This window comes from Oncorhynchus clarkii, chromosome 15, assembly GCF_045791955.1.
Source record: "Oncorhynchus clarkii lewisi isolate Uvic-CL-2024 chromosome 15, UVic_Ocla_1.0, whole genome shotgun sequence".
Classification (NCBI taxonomy): Eukaryota; Metazoa; Chordata; class Actinopteri; order Salmoniformes; family Salmonidae; genus Oncorhynchus; species Oncorhynchus clarkii.
The window spans coordinates 5,488,896-5,508,454 of record NC_092161.1 but is presented as its reverse complement, the minus strand read 5'-3'; the positions used below and the strand labels follow the sequence as shown (position 1 = coordinate 5,508,454).

The 19,559-nt window shown below is 44.8% G+C and overlaps 1 protein-coding gene across 2 annotated transcripts in view; it reads right to left on the bottom strand.

Annotated features, from left to right (window-relative positions):
- Positions 1-19,138, bottom strand: part of LOC139366876 (probable ubiquitin-conjugating enzyme E2 W-B) — a 31,413-nt gene extending 12,275 nt beyond the window's left edge. The window contains exons 1-3 of one of the 2 annotated variants that reach the window (XM_071104578.1): positions 19,051-19,138; positions 18,163-18,254; positions 2,482-2,584 (exon numbers count right to left, since the gene is read on the bottom strand). In XM_071104578.1, the coding sequence (XP_070960679.1) occupies positions 2,482-2,584; positions 18,163-18,254; positions 19,051-19,065 (210 nt within the window). In that variant the 5' untranslated portion in view covers positions 19,066-19,138. Of the gene's footprint in view, positions 1-2,481; positions 2,585-18,162; positions 18,255-18,673; positions 18,755-19,050 lie in introns of those variants that run through there. The other variant, XM_071104579.1, reaches the window with a different exon arrangement.
- Positions 19,139-19,559: the final 421 nt, after the last annotated feature.

Here is a 19,559-nt window from a genome sequence, read left to right as displayed (position 1 = left end):
TCCAGGGGAGTGAGTTCTAGAATAAATTAGTATTAATATTATCCAGGGGAGTGAGTTCTAGAATAAATGAATATTAATGTGATCCAGGGGAATGAGTTCTAGAATAAATTAATATTAATATGACCCAGGGGAGTGAGTACTAGAATAAATGAACATGACCTAGGGGAGAGAACATGACCCAGGGGAGAGAAGGGGAGAGAACATGACCCAGCGGAGAGAACATGACCCAGGGGAGAGAACATGACCCAGGGGAGAGAACATGACCCAGGGGAGTGAACATGACCCAGGAGAGAGAAGGGGAGAGAACATGACCCAGGAGAGAGTACATGACCCAGGGGAGTGAACATGTCCCAGGAGAGAGAAGTGGAGAGAACATGACCCAGGGGAGAGAACATGACCCAGGAGAGAGAACATGACCCAGGAGAGAGAACATGACCCAGGAGAGAGAACATGACCCAGGAGAGAGAACATGACCCAGGAGAGAGAACATGACCCAGGGGAGAGAACATGACCAAGGGGAGAGAACATGAACACGGGGGGGAGAACATGACCCAGGGGAGAGAACATGACCCAGGGGAGAGAACATGACCCAGGGGAGTGAACATGACCCAGGGGAGTGAACATGACCCAGGGGAGTGAACATGTCCCAGGAGAGAAGGGGAGTGAACATGACCCAGGAGAGAGAAGTGGAGAGAACATGACCCAGGAGAGAGAAGGGGAGAGAACATGACCCAGGAGAGAGAACATGACCCAGGAGACAGAACATGACCCAGGGGACAGAACATGACCCAGGGGAGAGAACATGACCCAGGGGAGAGAACATGACCCAGGGGAGAGAACATGACCCAGGGGAGAGAAGGGGAGAGAACATGACCCAGGGGAGAAAACATGACCCAGGGGAGAGAAGGGGAGAGAACAAGACCTAGGGGAGAGAACATGACCCAGGGGAGAGAAGGGGAGAGAACATGACCCAGGGGAGAGAAGGGTGAGAACATGACCCAGGGGAGAGAAGGGGAGAGAACATGACCCAGGAGAGAGAAGGGGAGAGAACATGACCCAGGGGAGAGAACATGACCCAGGGGAGAGAAGGGGAGAAAACATGACCCAGGGGAGAAAACATGACCCAGGGGAGAGAACATGACCCAGGGGAGAGAACATGACCCAGGGGAGAGAACATGACCCAGGGGAGAGAACATGACCCAGGGGAGAGAACATGACCCAGGGGAGAGAACATGACCCAGGAGAGAGAACATGACCCAGGGGAGAGAAGGGGAGAGAACATGACCCAGGGGAGAGAACATGACCCAGGGGAGAGAAGGGGAGAGAACATGACCCAGGGGAGAGAACATGACCCAGGGGGGAGAAGGGGAGAGAACATGACCCAGGGGAGAGAACATGACCCAGGAGAGAGAAGGGGAGAGAACATGACCCAGGGGAGAGAAGGGGAGAGAACATGACCCAGGGGCGAGAACATGACCCAGGAGAGAGAAGGGGAGAGAACATGACCCAGGGGAGAGAACATGACCCAGGAGAGTGAGTTCTAAAAGGTGGAAAACTATGTAAAGGATATTGCTCCACATGAAAGTACGGTACTGTATCAAAACCACAAGTCAAAATGAAATCAAACACTATACCTTGCTTGATGCCTACTCATGACTGTAAGCTTCTTTGGATAAAATAATCTGCTAAATGGCATTTAATATTATAATATAGCTAACATCGATCCTCTAAGTGCACTGACCAAGTCAGTTTACTACTTACTAGGCTATGGTTACAGCACCCTCTCTACCTTACAGAATGATATCCACCCTCTTCATCAGACCAGTAGACTGGAACCCTCTCTACCTTACAGAATGATATCCACCCTCTTCATCAGACCAGTAGACTGGAACCCTCTCTACCTTACAGAATGATATCCACCCTCTTCATCAGACCAGTAGACTGGAACCCTCTCTACCTTACAGAATGATATCCACCCTCTTCATCAGACCAGTAGACTGGAACCCTCTCTACCTTACAGAATGATATCCACCCTCTTCATCAGACCAGTAGACTGGAACCCTCTCTACCTTACAGAATGATATCCACCCTCTTCATCAGACCAGTAGACTGGAACCCTCTCTACCTTACAGAATGATATCCACCCTCTTCATCAGACCAGTAGACTGGAACCCTCTCTACTCAGCCAGATTGCCTCTTACTGAGCAACATACCCACTAAGTCAAATGACCTGTTACTAAGCAACATACCCACTCAGCCAAATGACCTGTTACTAAGCAACATACCCACTCAGCCAAATGACCTGTTACTAAGCAACATACCCACTCAGCCAAATGACCTGTTACTAAGCAACATACCCACTCAGCCAGCCTACTGACAGAGCATGGATCTTGTGTCATTGAGTGTCCTAGCTAACTGATTCAACAGAAATATATATGACTATTTATTAATGAGGAAGCGCTAGGCTAGCTAGCTACTTACCTGAGGTGAATCGAAAGGATACCGACTACTGAATTTGAAAAGCAGCTGAAATTTCTCTCCTTCGTAGAGCGTGCCCGTGGCTCCTTCCATATCTACAATCCACCTGGATGAAAAAGGTAGAAGATATTAATATATTAAAATATATACACAAACACACACAGTACTGGTCAAAAGGTTTGGACACACCTGGATTGGGACTACCAGCAGGTCCATCTACCCTATACCATGTTGAGAGAATGTCAAGAGTGTGCTAAGCTGTCATCAAGGCAAAGGGTGGCTACTTGGAAGAACCTCAAATAAAATATATTTTGATATGTTTAACACTTTTTTTGGTTACTCATCCCACACCCCATTTAGGCCCCCTCAGATCAGACCTATGCCCCTTCCTGCTCACCCCATGCCCCCCCCCCCCCCATTCTCGCAAAGAGGGCCTCGACATGAAAGTCACACACATACGCCCAGGCCGTGAGCAGGCAAACAGGCCCAAGCCCCACTCTTACACTCGCCCAAGCCAATGGCATGTACCAGATGCTCAGCAGGCTCAGCTCATACTTACTGGCCTGAGGCCAAACCACAAGACTTAACAACATTGGACACTTTATGGAACACAAAGCCTTCATTATCTCATCCTGGGATATCCCAGGTCAGAGGTCATCTGCCTTTGGCCTAAAGAGCAGGAACCTGGACTTCACCAAAGAAATCAGAAATACAGACATGGTCATCCTACAAGAAACCTGGTATAGAGGAGACAGACCCACTGGTTGTCCTCTAGGTTACAGAGAGCTGGTAGTCCCATCCCCCACACTACCAGGTGGGTGGTATAGAGGAGATGGACCCACTGGTTGCCCTCTAGGTTACAGAGAGCTGGTAGTCCCATCCACCACACTACCAGGTGGGTGGTATAGAGGAGATGGACCCACTGGTTGTCCTCTAGGTTACAGAGAGCTGGTAGTCCCATCCCCCACACTAGAAGGTGGGTGGTATAGAGGAGATGGACCCACTGGTTGCCCTCTAGGTTACAGAGAGCTGGTAGTCCCATCCACCACACTACCAGGTGTGAAACAGGGAAGAGACTCACTGCTAATGTGGTATAGAGCAGACCTAACTCACTCCATTAAATTAATCAAAACAGAAACATTTTACATTTGACTAGAAATTCAAAATGAAATTCTCTCAACAGAGAAAAATGTCCTCCTGTGTGCTACCTATATCCCCCCCCACTAGAATCCCCATACTTTAATGAAGACAGCTTCTCCATCCAACCCAAACGGGTCACAACTCCTGCAGCTCTGTCGGACACTGGGCACGTACAAAGGAACTGAATAATATTAAGACATTCATAGATGGAAGGAAAGTAGTGTGGAAACCGACCAAAAAACAATTAGGGAACAACGAATTCAATCCCTTCTAGACAACTTCCTAGATAAAATGTTCCACTGTAATAGTGAAGGTGTGAACTTGGCAGTAGAACATCTAAAACATATATATGACCACTGATCTTCCCTTTCCAATCTAAACAGTATATTTGACCTCTCAGCTTCCCTATCCAATCTAAACAGTATATTTGACCTCTCAGCTTCCCTATCCAATCTAAACAGTATATTTGACCTCTCAGCTTCCCTATCCAATCTAAACAGTATATTTGACCTCTCAGCTTCCCTATCCAATCTAAACAGTATATTTGACCTCTCAGCTTCCCTATCCAATCTAAACAGTATATTTGACCTCTCAGCTTCCCTATCAAATCTAAACAGTATATTTGACCTCTCAGCTTCCCTATCAAATCTAAACAGTATATTTGACCTCTCAGCTTCCCTATCAAATCTAAACAGTATATTTGACCTCTCAGCTTCCCTATCAAATCTAAACAGTATATTTGACCTCTCAGCTTCCCTATCAAATTTAAACATGTCAAACAGTAAAAACAGAAGACAATGAACAACAATCACAAATGGTTTGACAAAGAATACAAAAACCAAAGAAAGAAATTGAGAAACCCGTCCACTCAAAAATATAGAGACCCAGAAAACCGGAGTCTACTCCTTCACTATGGTGAATCACTAAAACAATACAGAAATACACTACGAAAAAATCAGGAACAGCACGTCAGAAATCAACTCAATGTAATTGAAAAATCCATAGAATCTAACCACTTCTGGGAAAATTGAAGCACACTAATTGAGTAACAACACAAAGAGTTATCTATCCAAAATGGAGATGTGTGGAGAAACCACTTCTCCAATCTGTTCAGCTCTATAACGTTGAACAAACAGCAAACATATACATAATCAAATACAAATCTTTAGAATCAACTATTAAAGACTACCAGAACCCACTGGATTCCAGGACACACTGGATTCCAGAACCCACTGGATTCCAGAACCCACTGGATTCCAGAACCCACTGGATTCCAGAACCCACTGGATTCCAGAACCCACTGGATTCCAGACCCCACTGGATTCTCCAATTACATTGAATGAACTACAGGACAAAATACAAACCGTCCAAACAAAAAAGGCCTGTGGTGTTGATGGTAATGAAATGATAAACTATATAGACAACAAATTCCAATTGGCTGTACTCTTTAACATCATCCTTAGCTCTGGCATCTTCCCCAAAATTTGGAACCAAGGACTGATTACCCCAATCCATAAAAGTGGAGACATATTTGACTCCAATAACTACCGTGGGATATTCGTGAACAGCAACCTTGGGAAAATCCTCTGCATTATCATCAACAGCAGACTAGTACATTTCCTCAGTGAAAACAACATACTGAGCAAATGTCAAATAGGCTTTTTATCAAATGATCATACGACAGACCACGTATTCTCCCTGCACACCCTAATGGACAAACAAACAAACCAAAACAAAGTCTTCTCATGTTAATAAAAAATAAAAAGCTTTAGACTCATTTGGCATGAGGGTTATACAAATTGATGGAAAGTGGTTGGGGGAAAAAAAACATTTGACATTATAAAAATCCATGTACATGTACACAAAAAGCAACAAAAAAAACACACTTTGTCGTGGGGTGAGACAGGGACGCAGTGTAAGACCAAACCTCTTCAAAGTGGGGTAGCATATAGTATACAGTACCAGTCAAAAGTTTAAACATCTACTCATTCAAGCGTTTCTCTTAATTTTTACTATTTTCTACATTGTAGAATAATAGTGAAGACATCAAAACTATAAAATAACAAACACATAAGGAATCATGTAGTAAGCACAACAGTGTTAAGCTACTCAAAATATATGTTATATTTGTGATTCTTCAAAGTAGCCACCCTTTGCCTTGATGACAGCTTTGCTATATGAACGAATTGGCGAGGGCACTAGAACAGTCTGCAGCACCCGGCCTCACCCTACTAGAATATGAAGTCAAATGTCTCCTGTTTGCTGATGATCTGGTGCTTCTCTCCCCAACCAAGGAGGGGCTACAGCAGCACCTAGATCTTCTGCACAGATTCTGTCAGACCTGGGCCCTGACAGTAAATCTCAGGAAGACAAAAATAATGGTGTTCCAAAAAAGTTCTAGTTGCCAGGACAACAAATACACATTCCATCTAGACACCGTTGCCCTAGAGCACACAAAAAACGTACCTCGGCCTAAACATCAGCACCACAGGTAACTTCCACAAAGCTGTGAACGATCTGAGAGACAAGGCAAGGAGAGCATTCTATGCCCTCAAAAGGAACATAACATTCGACATACCAATTAGGATCTGGCGAAAAATACTTGAATCAGTTATAGAGCCCATTGCCCTTTATGGTTGTGAGGTCTGGGGTCCGCTCACCAACCAAGAACTCACAAAATGGGACAAACACCAAATTGAGACTCTGCATGCAGAATTCTGCAAAAATATCCTGTGTTAACGTAAAACACCAAATAATGCAGAATTATGCTGTCACGCCCTGATCTTAGTATTCTTTGTTTTCTTTATTATTTTGGTTAGGTCAGGGTGTGACATGGGTGATGTACGTGTTTTTGTCCCTGTCTAGGGGAGGCCGATACCCGATTATTATCCAAATCCAGAAAAGAGCCGTTAAATTCTACAACCACCTAAAAGGAAGCGATTCCATAACAATGCAATCACCTACAGAGAGACAAACCTGGAGAAGAGTCCCCTAAGCAAGCTGGTCCTGGGGCTCTGTTCGAAACACAAACACACCCCACAGAGCCCCAGGACAGCAACAATATTAGACCCAACCAAATATTGAGAAAACAAAAAGATAATTACTTGACACATTGGAAAGAATTTACAAAAAAACTGAACAAACTAGAATGCTATTTGGCCCCAAACAGAGAGTACACAGTGGCAGAAAACCTGACCACTGTGACTGACCCAAACTTAAGGAAAGCTTTGACTATGTACAGACTCAGTGAGCATAGCCTTGCTATTGAGAAAGGCCGCCGCAGGCAGACCTGGCTCTCAAGAGAAGACAGGCTATGTGCACACTGCCCACAAAATAAGGTGGAAACTGAGCTGTACTTCCTAACCTCCTGCCCAATGTATGACCATATTAGAGACACATATTTCCCTCAGATTACACAGATCCACAAAGAATTTGAAAACAAGTCCAATTTTGATAAACTCCCATATCTACTGGGTGAAATACCACAGTGTGCCATCACAGCAGCAAGATTTGTGACCTGTTGCCACAACAAACACCATTGTAAATACAACCCATATTTATGTTAATTTATTTTCCCTTTTGTACTTTTAACTATTTGCCCATAATATGACATTTGAAATGTATTTATTCTTTTGGAGTAAGTTTTACTGTTACTTTCTATTGTTATTTTCACTTTCGTTTATTATCTACTTATATATTATCTATTTCACTTGCTTTGGCAATGTTAACATATGTTTCCCATGCCAATAAAGCCCCTTGAATTGAGGAGGAAAGAGAGCGAGACAGACAGACAGACAGACAGACAGACAGACAGAGTGAGTGAGAGAGACACAGAGAGAGAGAGAGAGACACAGAGAGACAGACAGAGACGCAGAAGCTTATCTAGTGGGAGTAGCAAACACACATTTGAAACTTTCGGCCGACTGTTAGACCAGGCCTCTTGAGGAGCTGTTATAATGGTTCAGGCCTCTTAGTTCCAGTGAAGAATCTTAACGCTCCAGCATACATACATTCCAGACAATTCTGTGCTTCCAACTTCGTGGCAACAGTTTGGGGAAGACCCTTTCCTGTTTGGGCATGACAATGGTTTGAAAAGATCGGTGTGGAAGAACTTGCCATTGGGATGATTTTTTGTTTTTCTTCTTTTTTACCTTTATTTAACCACCAATTGGAAAGGTGACTGCGAGCCGGGCCTAATGACCTAACGTCAGCGCCCGACCTCACTAACGCTCTTGTGGCTGAATGGAAAAAAGTCCCCGCAGCAACGTTCCAACATCGAGTGGAAAGTCTTCCCAGAAGAGTGGAGGCTGTTATAGCAGCAACGTTCCAACATCTAGTGGAAAGCCTTCCCAGAAGAGTGGAGGCTGTTATAGCAGCAACGTTCCAACATCTAGTGGAAAGCCTTCCCAGAAGAGTGGAGGCTGTTATAGCAGCAACGTTCCAACATCTAGTGGAAAGCCTTCCCAGAAGAGTGGAGGCTGTTATAGCAGCAACGTTCCAACATCTAGTGGAAAGCCTTCCCAGAAGAGTGGAGGCTGTTATAGCAGCAACGTTCCAACATCTAGTGGAAAGCCTTCCCAGAAGAGTGGAGGCTGTTATAGCAGCAACGTTCCAACATCTAGTGGAAAGCCTTCCCAGAAGAGTGGAGGCTGTTATAGCAGCAACGTTCCAACATCTAGTGGAAAGCCTTCCCAGAAGAGTGGAGGCTGTTATAGCAGCAACGTTCCAACATCGAGTGGAATGTCTTCCCAGAAGGGTGGAGGCTGTTATAGCAGCAACGTTCCAACATCTAGTGGAAAGCCTTCCCAGAAGAGTGGAGGCTGTTATAGCAGCAACGTTCCAACATCGAGTGGAATGTCTTCCCAGAAGGGTGGAGGCTGTTATAGCAGCAATGTTCCAACATCTAGTGGAAAGCCTTCCCAGAAGAGTGGAGGCTGTTATAGCAGCAACGTTCCAACATCTAGTGGAAAGCCTTCCCAGAAGAGTGGAGGCTGTTATAGCAGCAATGTTCCAACATCTAGTGGAAAGCCTTCCCAGAAGAGTGGAGGCTGTTATAGCAGCAATGTTCCAACATCTAGTGGAAAGCCTTCCCAGAAGAGTGGAGGCTGTTATAGCAGCAATGTTCCAACATCTAGTGGAAAGTCTTCCCAGAAGAGTGGAGGCTGTTATAGCAGCAACGTTCCAACATCTAGTGGAAAGCCTTCCCAGAAGAATGGAGGCTGTTATAGCAGCAATGTTCCAACATCTAGTGGAAAGTCTTCCCAGAAGAGTGGAGGCTGTTATAGCAGCAATGTTCCAACATCTAGTGGAAAGTCTTCACAGAAGAGTGGAGCGGCAAAGGGGGGACCAACTCCTTATGAACGTCGATGAGCGTCTTTTTCGAAAATCAACTTTTGGAATAATACTTTTGGTCATGTAGTATAAGTTTACATTAATTTTTTAAAAAGTTAATTTTTTATTTTATTTTACCTTCATTTAACTAGGCAAGTCAGTTAAGAACAAATTCTTATTTTCAATGGTGGCCTAGGAACAGTGGGTTAACTGCCTGTTCAGGGGCAGAACAACAGATTTATACCTTGCCAGCTCGGGGATTTGAACATGAAACCTTTCGGTTATTAGTCCAACGCTCTAACCACTAGGCTACCCTGCCAACCCATTTAACACAACAAAATGTACAGTAAACATGGCACTCAAAAGTTTCAAAAGGATAAAAACATTTCAAATTTTATATTATCAGCTATTAACATAGCTTTGTGCTCACAGGAACGTTGTTATTCGCCATGGTAACGCTACGTCAATAACATGGAAACAATATGGCGGCCATAGAAAGGGGAAGCAACACTGTTGGACTAGTGTTGCACGGTATCCCGAAACCTCGGTACTTTTTCCTATACTAGAACACGAAAAACGGCACTGTTCTAGAAGTCATGTTACTTTCAGTGCTTCTGTCAAAATGTGTCTCGCATCATACGAGGATTAAGAGGATCAGGTCTGTCAGGTAATTTATCTGAATCTCAGTCGTAAACTAGCCAGGCTACTTCAGCATGCAGCTGACACAGCGGGCCAATTTTGAGGAGCAAGCGAGAGAGTAAATGTAGACAGCAAGGCTTCTAATGAAAACATACCTCCATCTTGTTGACAAAATTGGCTCCAGAAGCAAACTATGGGAATACTTTGCTGACAGAGCAGATGAGGCCCAAACCACCAAAACAACGAAGCAAAAGGTGGTTCAAAGCAGTGCAGAGGGAGGGAGGTTTAGTTCCAAAAGAAGACATGAAAAAAAAATAACTACTTTACACATGACATTTGCAATGTTACATTATACTACTGGCAACTACATTTGAATATTTTTTGAGTGGGGCAGGTTAAACTAGTTTAATATGGGGGGGGGGGGTTAAACTAGTTTAATATGGGGGGGGGGGGGGGGGGGTTAAACTAGTTTAATATGGGGGGGGGGTTAAACTAGTTTAATATGGGGGGGGGGGGGGTAGGGTTAAACTAGTTTAATATGGGGGGGGTAGGGTTAAACTAGTTTAATATGGGGGGGGGGGTAGGGTTAAACTAGTTTAATATGGGGGGGGGGGGGGGTAGGGTTAAACTAGTTTAATATGGGGGGGTAGGGTTAAACTAGTTTAATATGGGGGGGGTAGGGTTAAACTAGTTTAATATGGGGGGAGGGGAGGGGGGTAGGGTTAAACTAGTTTAATATGGGGGGGGTAGGGTTAAACTAGTTTAATATGGGGGGGTAGGGTTAAACTAGTTTAATATGGGGGGGGTAGGGTTAAACTAGTTTAATATGGGGGGGGAGGGGTAGGGTTAAACTAGTTTAATATGGGGGGGTAGGGTTAAACTAGTTTAATATGGGGGGGTAGGGTTAAACTAGTTTAATATGGGGGGGTAGGGTTAAACTAGTTTAATATGGGGGGGGGGTAGGGTTAAACTAGTTTAATATGGGGGGGTAGGGTTAAACTCGTTTAATATGGGGGGGTAGGGTTAAACTAGTTTAATATGGGGGGGTAGGGTTAAACTAGTTTAATATGGGGGGGTAGGGTTAAACTAGTTTAATATGGGGGGGTAGGGTTAAACTAGTTTAATATGGGGGGGTAGGGTTAAACTAGTTTAATATGGGGGGGTAGGGTTAAACTAGTTTAATATGGGGGGGGGTAGGGTTAAACTAGTTTAATATGGGGGGGGGGGGTAGGGTTAAACTAGTTTAATATGGGGGGGGGGTAGGGTTAAACTAGTTTAATATGGGGGGAGGGGGGTAGGGTTAAACTAGTTTAATATGGGGGGGTAGGGTTAAACTAGTTTAATATGGGGGGGTAGGGTTAAACTAGTTTAATATGGGGGGTAGGGTTAAACTAGTTTAATATGGGGGGGGTAGGGTTAAACTAGTTTAATATGGGGGGGGTAGGGTTAAACTAGTTTAATATGGGGGGGTAGGGTTAAACTAGTTTAATATGGGGGGGGGGGGTAGGGTTAAACTAGTTTAATATGGGGGGGGGGTAGGGTTAAACTAGTTTAATATGGGGGGGTAGGGTTAAACTAGTTTAATATGGGGGGGTAGGGTTAAACTAGTTTAATATGGGGGGGTAGGGTTAAACTAGTTTAATATGGGGGGGTAGGGTTAAGCTAGTTTAATATGGGGGGGTAGGGTTAAACTAGTTTAATATGGGGGGGTAGGGTTAAACTAGTTTAATATGGGGGGGTAGGGTTAAACTAGTTTAATATGGGGGGGTAGGGTTAAACTAGTTTAATATGGGGGGGGTAGGGTTAAACTAGTTTAATATGGGTCTTTTCCTTGTTTACATTGGCCCGAGGAGCACGCACTCGGGCGACGTCATGACACCGTGGTATCTAACGCTACTATCATACAGCTGTGTGTAAAGACACTGACCCACAACACCAACGTCGCCCTCCCTTCCTCCTCCCGAACCACAACACCACGGCAGGAACAACATCTAGAGACAGAGAGTACTAACTCACTCTCACACACACAGTTCCATAAACAACAGCTACTAAACATTAACACATGCTACCGTATCTCTGTTTGCACTCAATCACACGGGCGCCATTGATTTGCTTGGGTGCTGCTTCTCATGGAGAAAGATTATATCAGAAGCCAATGTTTTGAAACAGACACGAATGGATGGCTGTTACTGGGAAGGACATCAAAACGCAACTAAAACAAGGAGGCATGCCGCTAACCAAACCAGTCCGTCTGTCAGTCTGTGAATTAAAACAAGGAGGCATGCCGCTAACCAAACCAGTCCGTCTGTCAGTCTGTGAATTAAAACAAGGAGGCATGCCGCTAACCAAACCAGTCCGTCTGTCAGTCTGAATTAAAACAAGGAGGCATGCCGCTAACCAAACCAGTCCGTCTGTCAGTCTGTGAATTAAAACAAGGAGGCATGCCGCTAACCAAACCAGTCCGTCTGTCAGTCTGTGAATTAAAACAAGGAGGCATGCCGCTAACCAAACCAGTCCGTCTGTCAGTCTGTGAATTAAAACAAGGAGGCATGCCGCTAACCAAACCAGTCCGTCTGTCAGTCTGAATTAAAACAAGGAGGCATGCCGCTAACCAAACCAGTCCGTCTGTCAGTCTGTGAATTAAAACAAGGAGGCATGCCGCTAACCAAACCAGTCCGTCTGTCAGTCTGAATTAAAACAAGGAGGCATGCCGCTAACCAAACCAGTCCGTCTGTCAGTCTGTGAATTAAAACAAGGAGGCATGCCGCTAACCAAACCAGTCCGTCTGTCAGTCTGAATTAAAACAAGGAGGCATGCCGCTAACCAAACCAGTCCGTCTGTCAGTCTGTGAATTAAAACAAGGAGGCATGCCGCTAACCAAACCAGTCCGTCTGTCAGTCTGTGAATTAAAACAAGGAGGCATGCCGCTAACCAAACCAGTCCGTCTGTCAGTCTGTGAATTAAAACAAGGAGGCATGCCGCTAACCAAACCAGTCCGTCTGTCAGTCTGTGAATATCCATTTGAGCAAACAGACAGAATAAAGCACTCTGCAACGGGAAAACGGTTTTGCAACAAACAAAAAAAAACGAGAGCTACTCTTTGGTCAAATTCAGATCACAGTAACCTAAAATAATTCTATATTATTCACTCCCTGCCAATTTAGTTATGCTACAATACTTACCCTAAAAATACACTGCCGCGCCACCCTCACGCTACACTTTCGCACTACAATGTCACACTACACTGTCGCACTACACTACACTGTCACACTACTGTCACACTACACTGTCGCACTACACTGTCACACTACTGTCGCACTACACTGTCACACTACACTACACTGTCGCACTACACTGTCACACTACTGTCGCACTACACTGTCACACTACACTACACTGTCACACTACACTGTCACACTACACTACACTGTCGCAGTACACTGTCACACTACACTGTCACACTACACTACACTGTCGCACTACACTGTCACACTACACTACACTGTCGCACTACACTGTCACACTACTGTCGCACTACACTGTCACACTACACTACACTGTCACACTACACTGTCACACTACACTACACTGTCGCAGTACACTGTCACACTACACTGTCACACTACACTGTCACACTACACTACACTGTCGCACTACACTGTCACATTACACTGTCACACTACACTGTCACCCTACACTGTCGCACTACACTGTCGCACTACACTGTCGCACTACACTGTCACACTACACTGTCACACTACACTGTCACACTACACTGTCACACTGTCGCACTACACTGTCGCACTACACTGTCACACTACACTACACTATCGCACTACACTGTCACACTACACTACACTGTCACACTACACTACACTGTCACACTACACTACACTGTCACACTACACTGTCGCACCACACTGTCGCACTACACTGTCGCAGTAAACTGTCACACTACACTGTCGCACTACACTGTCACAATACACTGTCGCACTACACTGTCGCACTACACTGTCGCACTACACTGTCGCACTACACTGTCACACAAACTACACTGTCACACTACTGTCACACTACACTGTCACACTACACTGTCGCACTACACTACACTGTCACACTACTGTCGCACTACACTGTCACACTACACTACACTGTCACACTACACTGTCACACTACACTACACTGTCGCAGTACACTGTCACACTACACTGTCACACTACACTGTCACACTACACTACACTGTCACACTACACTGTCACACACACTACAGTCACAAACACTACACTGTCACACTACACTGTCACACTACACTGTCACACTACACTACACTGTCGCACTACACTGTCACACTACACTGTCACACTACACTGTCACACTACACTGTCGCACTACACTGTCGCACTACACTGTCGCACTACACTGTCGCACTACACTGTCACACTACACTACACTGTCACACTAAACTACACTGTCACACTACACTGTCACTACACTGTCGCACTACACAGTCGCACTACACTACACTGTCACACTACACTGTCACACTACACTGTCGCACCACACTGTCGCACCACACTACACTGTCGCACTACACTGTCACACTGTCGCACTACACTGTCGCACTACACTGTCACACTACACTACACTGTCGCTCTACACTGTCGCACTACACTGTCACACTACACTGTCACACTACACTACACTGTCACACTACACTACACTGTCACACTACACTACACTGTCGCACCACACTGTCGCACTACACTGTCGCACTACACTGTCGCAGTAAACTGTCACACTACACTGTCGCACTACACTGTCACACTACACTGTCGCACTACACTGTCACACTACACTGTCGCACTAAACTGTCGCACTACACTACACTGTCGCACTACACTGTCGCACTACACTGTCGCACTACACTGTCACACACACTACACTGTCACACTACACTGTCGCACTGCACTATCGCACTACACTGTCGCACACACTACACTGTTGCACTACACTGTCGCACTACACTGTCACACTACACTGTCACACTACACTGTCACACTACACTGTCACACTACACTGTCACACTACACTACACTGTCGCACTACACTGTCGCACTACACTGTCGCACTACACTACACTGTCACACTACACTGTCACACTACACTGTCGCACCACACTGTCGCACTACACTGTCGCAGTAAACTGTCACACTACACTACACTGTCGCACTACACTGTCGCACTACACTGTCGCACTACACTGTCGCACTAAACTGTCGCACTACACTACACTGTCGCACTACACTGTCGCACTACACTGTCACACACACTACACTGTCACACTACACTACAATGTCACACTACACTGTCGCACTACACTGTCGCACTACACTGTCACACTACACTACACTGTCGCACTACACTGTCACACTACACTGTCGCACTACACTGTCACACTACACTACACTGTCACACTACACTACACTGTCACACTACACTACACTGTCACACTACAATGTCGCACCACACTGTCACACTACACTACACTGTCGCACTACAGTCACACTACACTGTCACACTACACTGTCGCACTAAACTGTCACACTACACTACACTGTCGCACTACACTGTCGCACTACACTGTCGCACTACACTGTCGCACTACACTGTCGCACTACACTGTCGCACTACACTGTCACACACACTACACTGTCACACACACTACACTGTCACACACACTACACTGTCGCACTACACTGTCACACACACTACACTGTCGCAATACACTGTCACATTACACTACACTGTCGCACTACACTGTCACACTACACTACACTCTCGCACTACACTGTCACACTACACTGTCACACTACACTGTCACACTACACTACACTGTCACACTATACTGTCACACTACACTACTCTGTCACACTACACTGTCACAATACACTACACTGATATACTAACCTCACTACACTACACTGATATACTAACCTCACTACACTACACTGATATACTAACCTCACTACACTGTCGCACTACACTACTGTCGCACTACACTACACTGATATACTAACCTCACTACACTCACACTAGTTAGTAGGTCTACACCGGTTGTTTACGAAGCATGAGACGAATCAAATGAATTTGAAGAACCCATGCTAACAAGCTAACGTTGGCTAGCTACTTCCAGACAAATGAGAAAACGCCTCTGACCATCGTCTCGTCCTAGCAGAGCTGGTTAGGCTGTTTCCATGATATCTTTAGGATTAATCACTAAATGTGTTACTGGCAACGAGACAGCCAGAGTGAATTATTTACGAACGCAACCTAAACGCATCGGTACAAAATATCTAACCACCTGTACCTGGCATGTGTGTAGCTATGAGGTATAGGTCCATACTGATACTGAGTACTGACCAGGTAGTTGGTGTGTTTGTGTTCTTCGCAATGAGCAACGCTATAGATATGTGTTACAAAACAAGACATGAATACCCACATACCTCAGCAAGCTGCATCCTGGCGTACACTACTGGGCGTACACTACTGGGCGTACACTACTGGGCGTACACTACTGGGCGTACACTACTGGGCGTATACTACTGGGCGTATACTACTGGATGTATACTACGGGTGTACACTACTGGGTGTACACTACTGGGTGTACACTACTGATGTGTACTACTGGGTGTATACTACTGGGTGTATACTACTGGGTGTATACTCACTGTGTGTACTCACTGTGTGTACTCACGGTGTGTATACTACTGTGTGTATACTACTGGCGTACACTACTGGGCGTACACTACTGGGCGTACACTACTGGGCGTACACTACTGGGCGTACTCTACTGGGCGTACACTACTGGGCGTACACTACTGGGCGTGCACTACTGGGCGTACTCTACTGGGCGTACACTACTGGGCGTACTCTACTGGGCGTACTCTACTGGGCGTACTCTACTGGGCGTACTCTACTGGGCGTACTCTACTGGGCGTACTCTACTGGGCGTACACTACTGGACGTATACTACTGGGCGTATACTACTGGGCGTATACTACTGGATGTATACTACTGGATGTATACTACTGGGCGTACACTACTGGATGTATACTACTGGATGTATACTACTGGATGTATACTACTGGGTGTATACTACTGGATGTATACTACTGGGCGTATACTACTGGATGTATACTACTGGATGTATACTACTGGGCGTACACTACTGGATGTATACTACTGGATGTACACTACTGGATGTATACTACTGGATGTATACTACTGGATGTATACTACTGGGCGTATACTACTGGGCGTATACTACTGGGCGTATACTACTGGATGTATACTACTGGGCGTACACTACTGGATGTATACTACTGGGCGTACACTACTGGATGTATACTACTGGATGTATACTACTGGATGTATACTACTGGGTGTATACTACTGGATGTATACTACTGGATGTATACTACTGGATGTATACTACTGGGCGTATACTACTGGATGTATACTACTGGATGTATACTATTGGGTGTATACTACTGGGTGTATACTATTGGGCGTATACTACTGGGTGTATACTACTGGATGCATACTATTGGGTGTATACTACTGGGTGTATACTACTGGGCGTATACTACTGGGTGTATACTACTGGGCGTATACTACTGGATGTATACTACTGGATGTATACTACTGGATGTATACTACTGGGTGTATACTACTGGGTGTATACTATTGGGCGTATACTACTGGGTGTATACTACTGGATGTATACTACTGGGCGTATACTACTGGATGTATACTACTGGGCGTATACTACTGGATGTATACTACTGGGCGTATACTACTGGATGTATACTACTGGATGTATACTACTGGATGTATACTACTGGGTGTATACTACTGGGTGTATACTATTGGGCGTATACTACTGGGTGTATACTACTGGGTGTATACTACTGGATGCATACTATTGGGTGTATACTACTGGATGTATACTACTGGATGTATACTACTGGGCGTATACTACTGGGCGTATACTACTGGATGTATACTACTGGGCGTATACTACTGGATGTATACTACTGGATGTATACTACTGGATGTATACTACTGGGCGTATACTACTGGATGTATACTACTGGGCGTATACTACTGGATGTATACTACTGGGCGTATACTACTGGGCGTATACTACTGGATGTATACTACTGGGCGTATACTACTGGATGTATACTACTGGATGTATACTACTGGATGTATACTACTGGGTGTATACTACTGGGTGTATACTATTGGGCGTATACTACTGGGTGTATACTACTGGATGCATACTATTGGGTGTATACTACTGGATGTATACTACTGGGTGTACACTACTGGGCGTATACTACTGGATGTATACTACTGGGCGTATACTTCTGGATGTATACTACTGGGCGTATACTACTGGATGTATACTACTGGGTGTATACTACTGGATGTATACTATTGGGCGTATACTACTGGGTGTATACTACTGGATGCATACTATTGGGTGTATACTACTGGATGTATACTCACTGTGTGATGGTGTTCTGGACACTTTTCTCATTGAGCTTCATTCCAGGGGGCGGATCATTTTGCAAAGCCATTAGTTCCTTTTGTAGCCTTTTCTGTAAGGATAGAAAACACACGTTTCAGCTGTAGCTGGAATAGAATAATAGGAGGTGTCTTTTTAGTTGAAAACTACTCGTGTAAACATGATGCGACCGATCTGAGACACAATCCTCAAAGATGTCAGTACTTCCCTTGTTAGACAATGACCTAGACAGACTAACAGCTAGCTGAATGTCTCGTAATGTCGTCTAATTTAAAGATGAACATCAAAAAGCTCGGTGTTATTAACACTACAGCTAGTACAGCCTACGCAGTGTTTACCATCGGCTTTGATAGCAACTAGAGGGTTGGATATGAACATTTAGGGTTTCAGCTGGATAAGGTTTCAGGGAATGCAGAAGTAACATCATTAAACTAGTTAATCCACCTAATGAATATCAAGACAAGTTTACCCAGCCAGACGACTACATCATACCGTAAATAGACAAACCACCGTAACGTTAGTCCGCTATCCAGTTTCGCTAGTTCTGCTGCTGGCTGGCATGTCACTACACTCATAACTAGATTTTTCTTCCGGTAATCTCGCAAATGACGGTCTCCAACGGAGCACATAACGTTTTAGCTCGATAGGTAGTTATTAAAAACACACTGTGTCAGGTGCAGTGGGGGTTTTATTCTATTGATGGTAGGTGCAGTCGTCGAAGTGACACAGTAAACAAATCAGTACACATAATAATACAATTAAAATAATAAATAATGTGTTCACTTGACTTTAAATAACAAATGGAAGAAAGAGAGAGGGGAAAAAAGGAGATATCCGATGAAAAGGGATCCTCCGTCAGTAGGTCTTACCTGCATCGACGCCATGATGGAACCCCCCCTGCATCAGGACGACGCTACGGCCTCATGTCGTCACATGGGCTGGGGGGGGGTGTGTGTGTGTGTTCACAAAACAAAACAGAAATGAATGCACTGAAAACAGTGTTGCCCTTCCCAGTACTGTGTCCGGAGGACAGAAAATAGAACCAAAGATGCTCGAATGAATCCAGAGTAAGCGCAGTTTAATCGAAAATGTGAATTGGCGGTGTCACAGAGGGGTTAGAGACAAGCCATCACAGTGTTGGGGCAAAAAAAAAGATAACTGAAGGCCAATGACCTCTAGTAGTGTCAGTGAAATAAAGGGCCCTTTCAAACTGTTTCTCAGATTCCACAGATTTTCCTGGAGATAAATCATAACCAATTTTATGTGCGGAACAGTGAAGAGCATTGATGGTTGTAACAACAGGCTGTTGAATGCCAGCCTACCAACACGATAATCATACCTCAGTCAGCACACAGAGATACATTTTTTTTAGCACAAA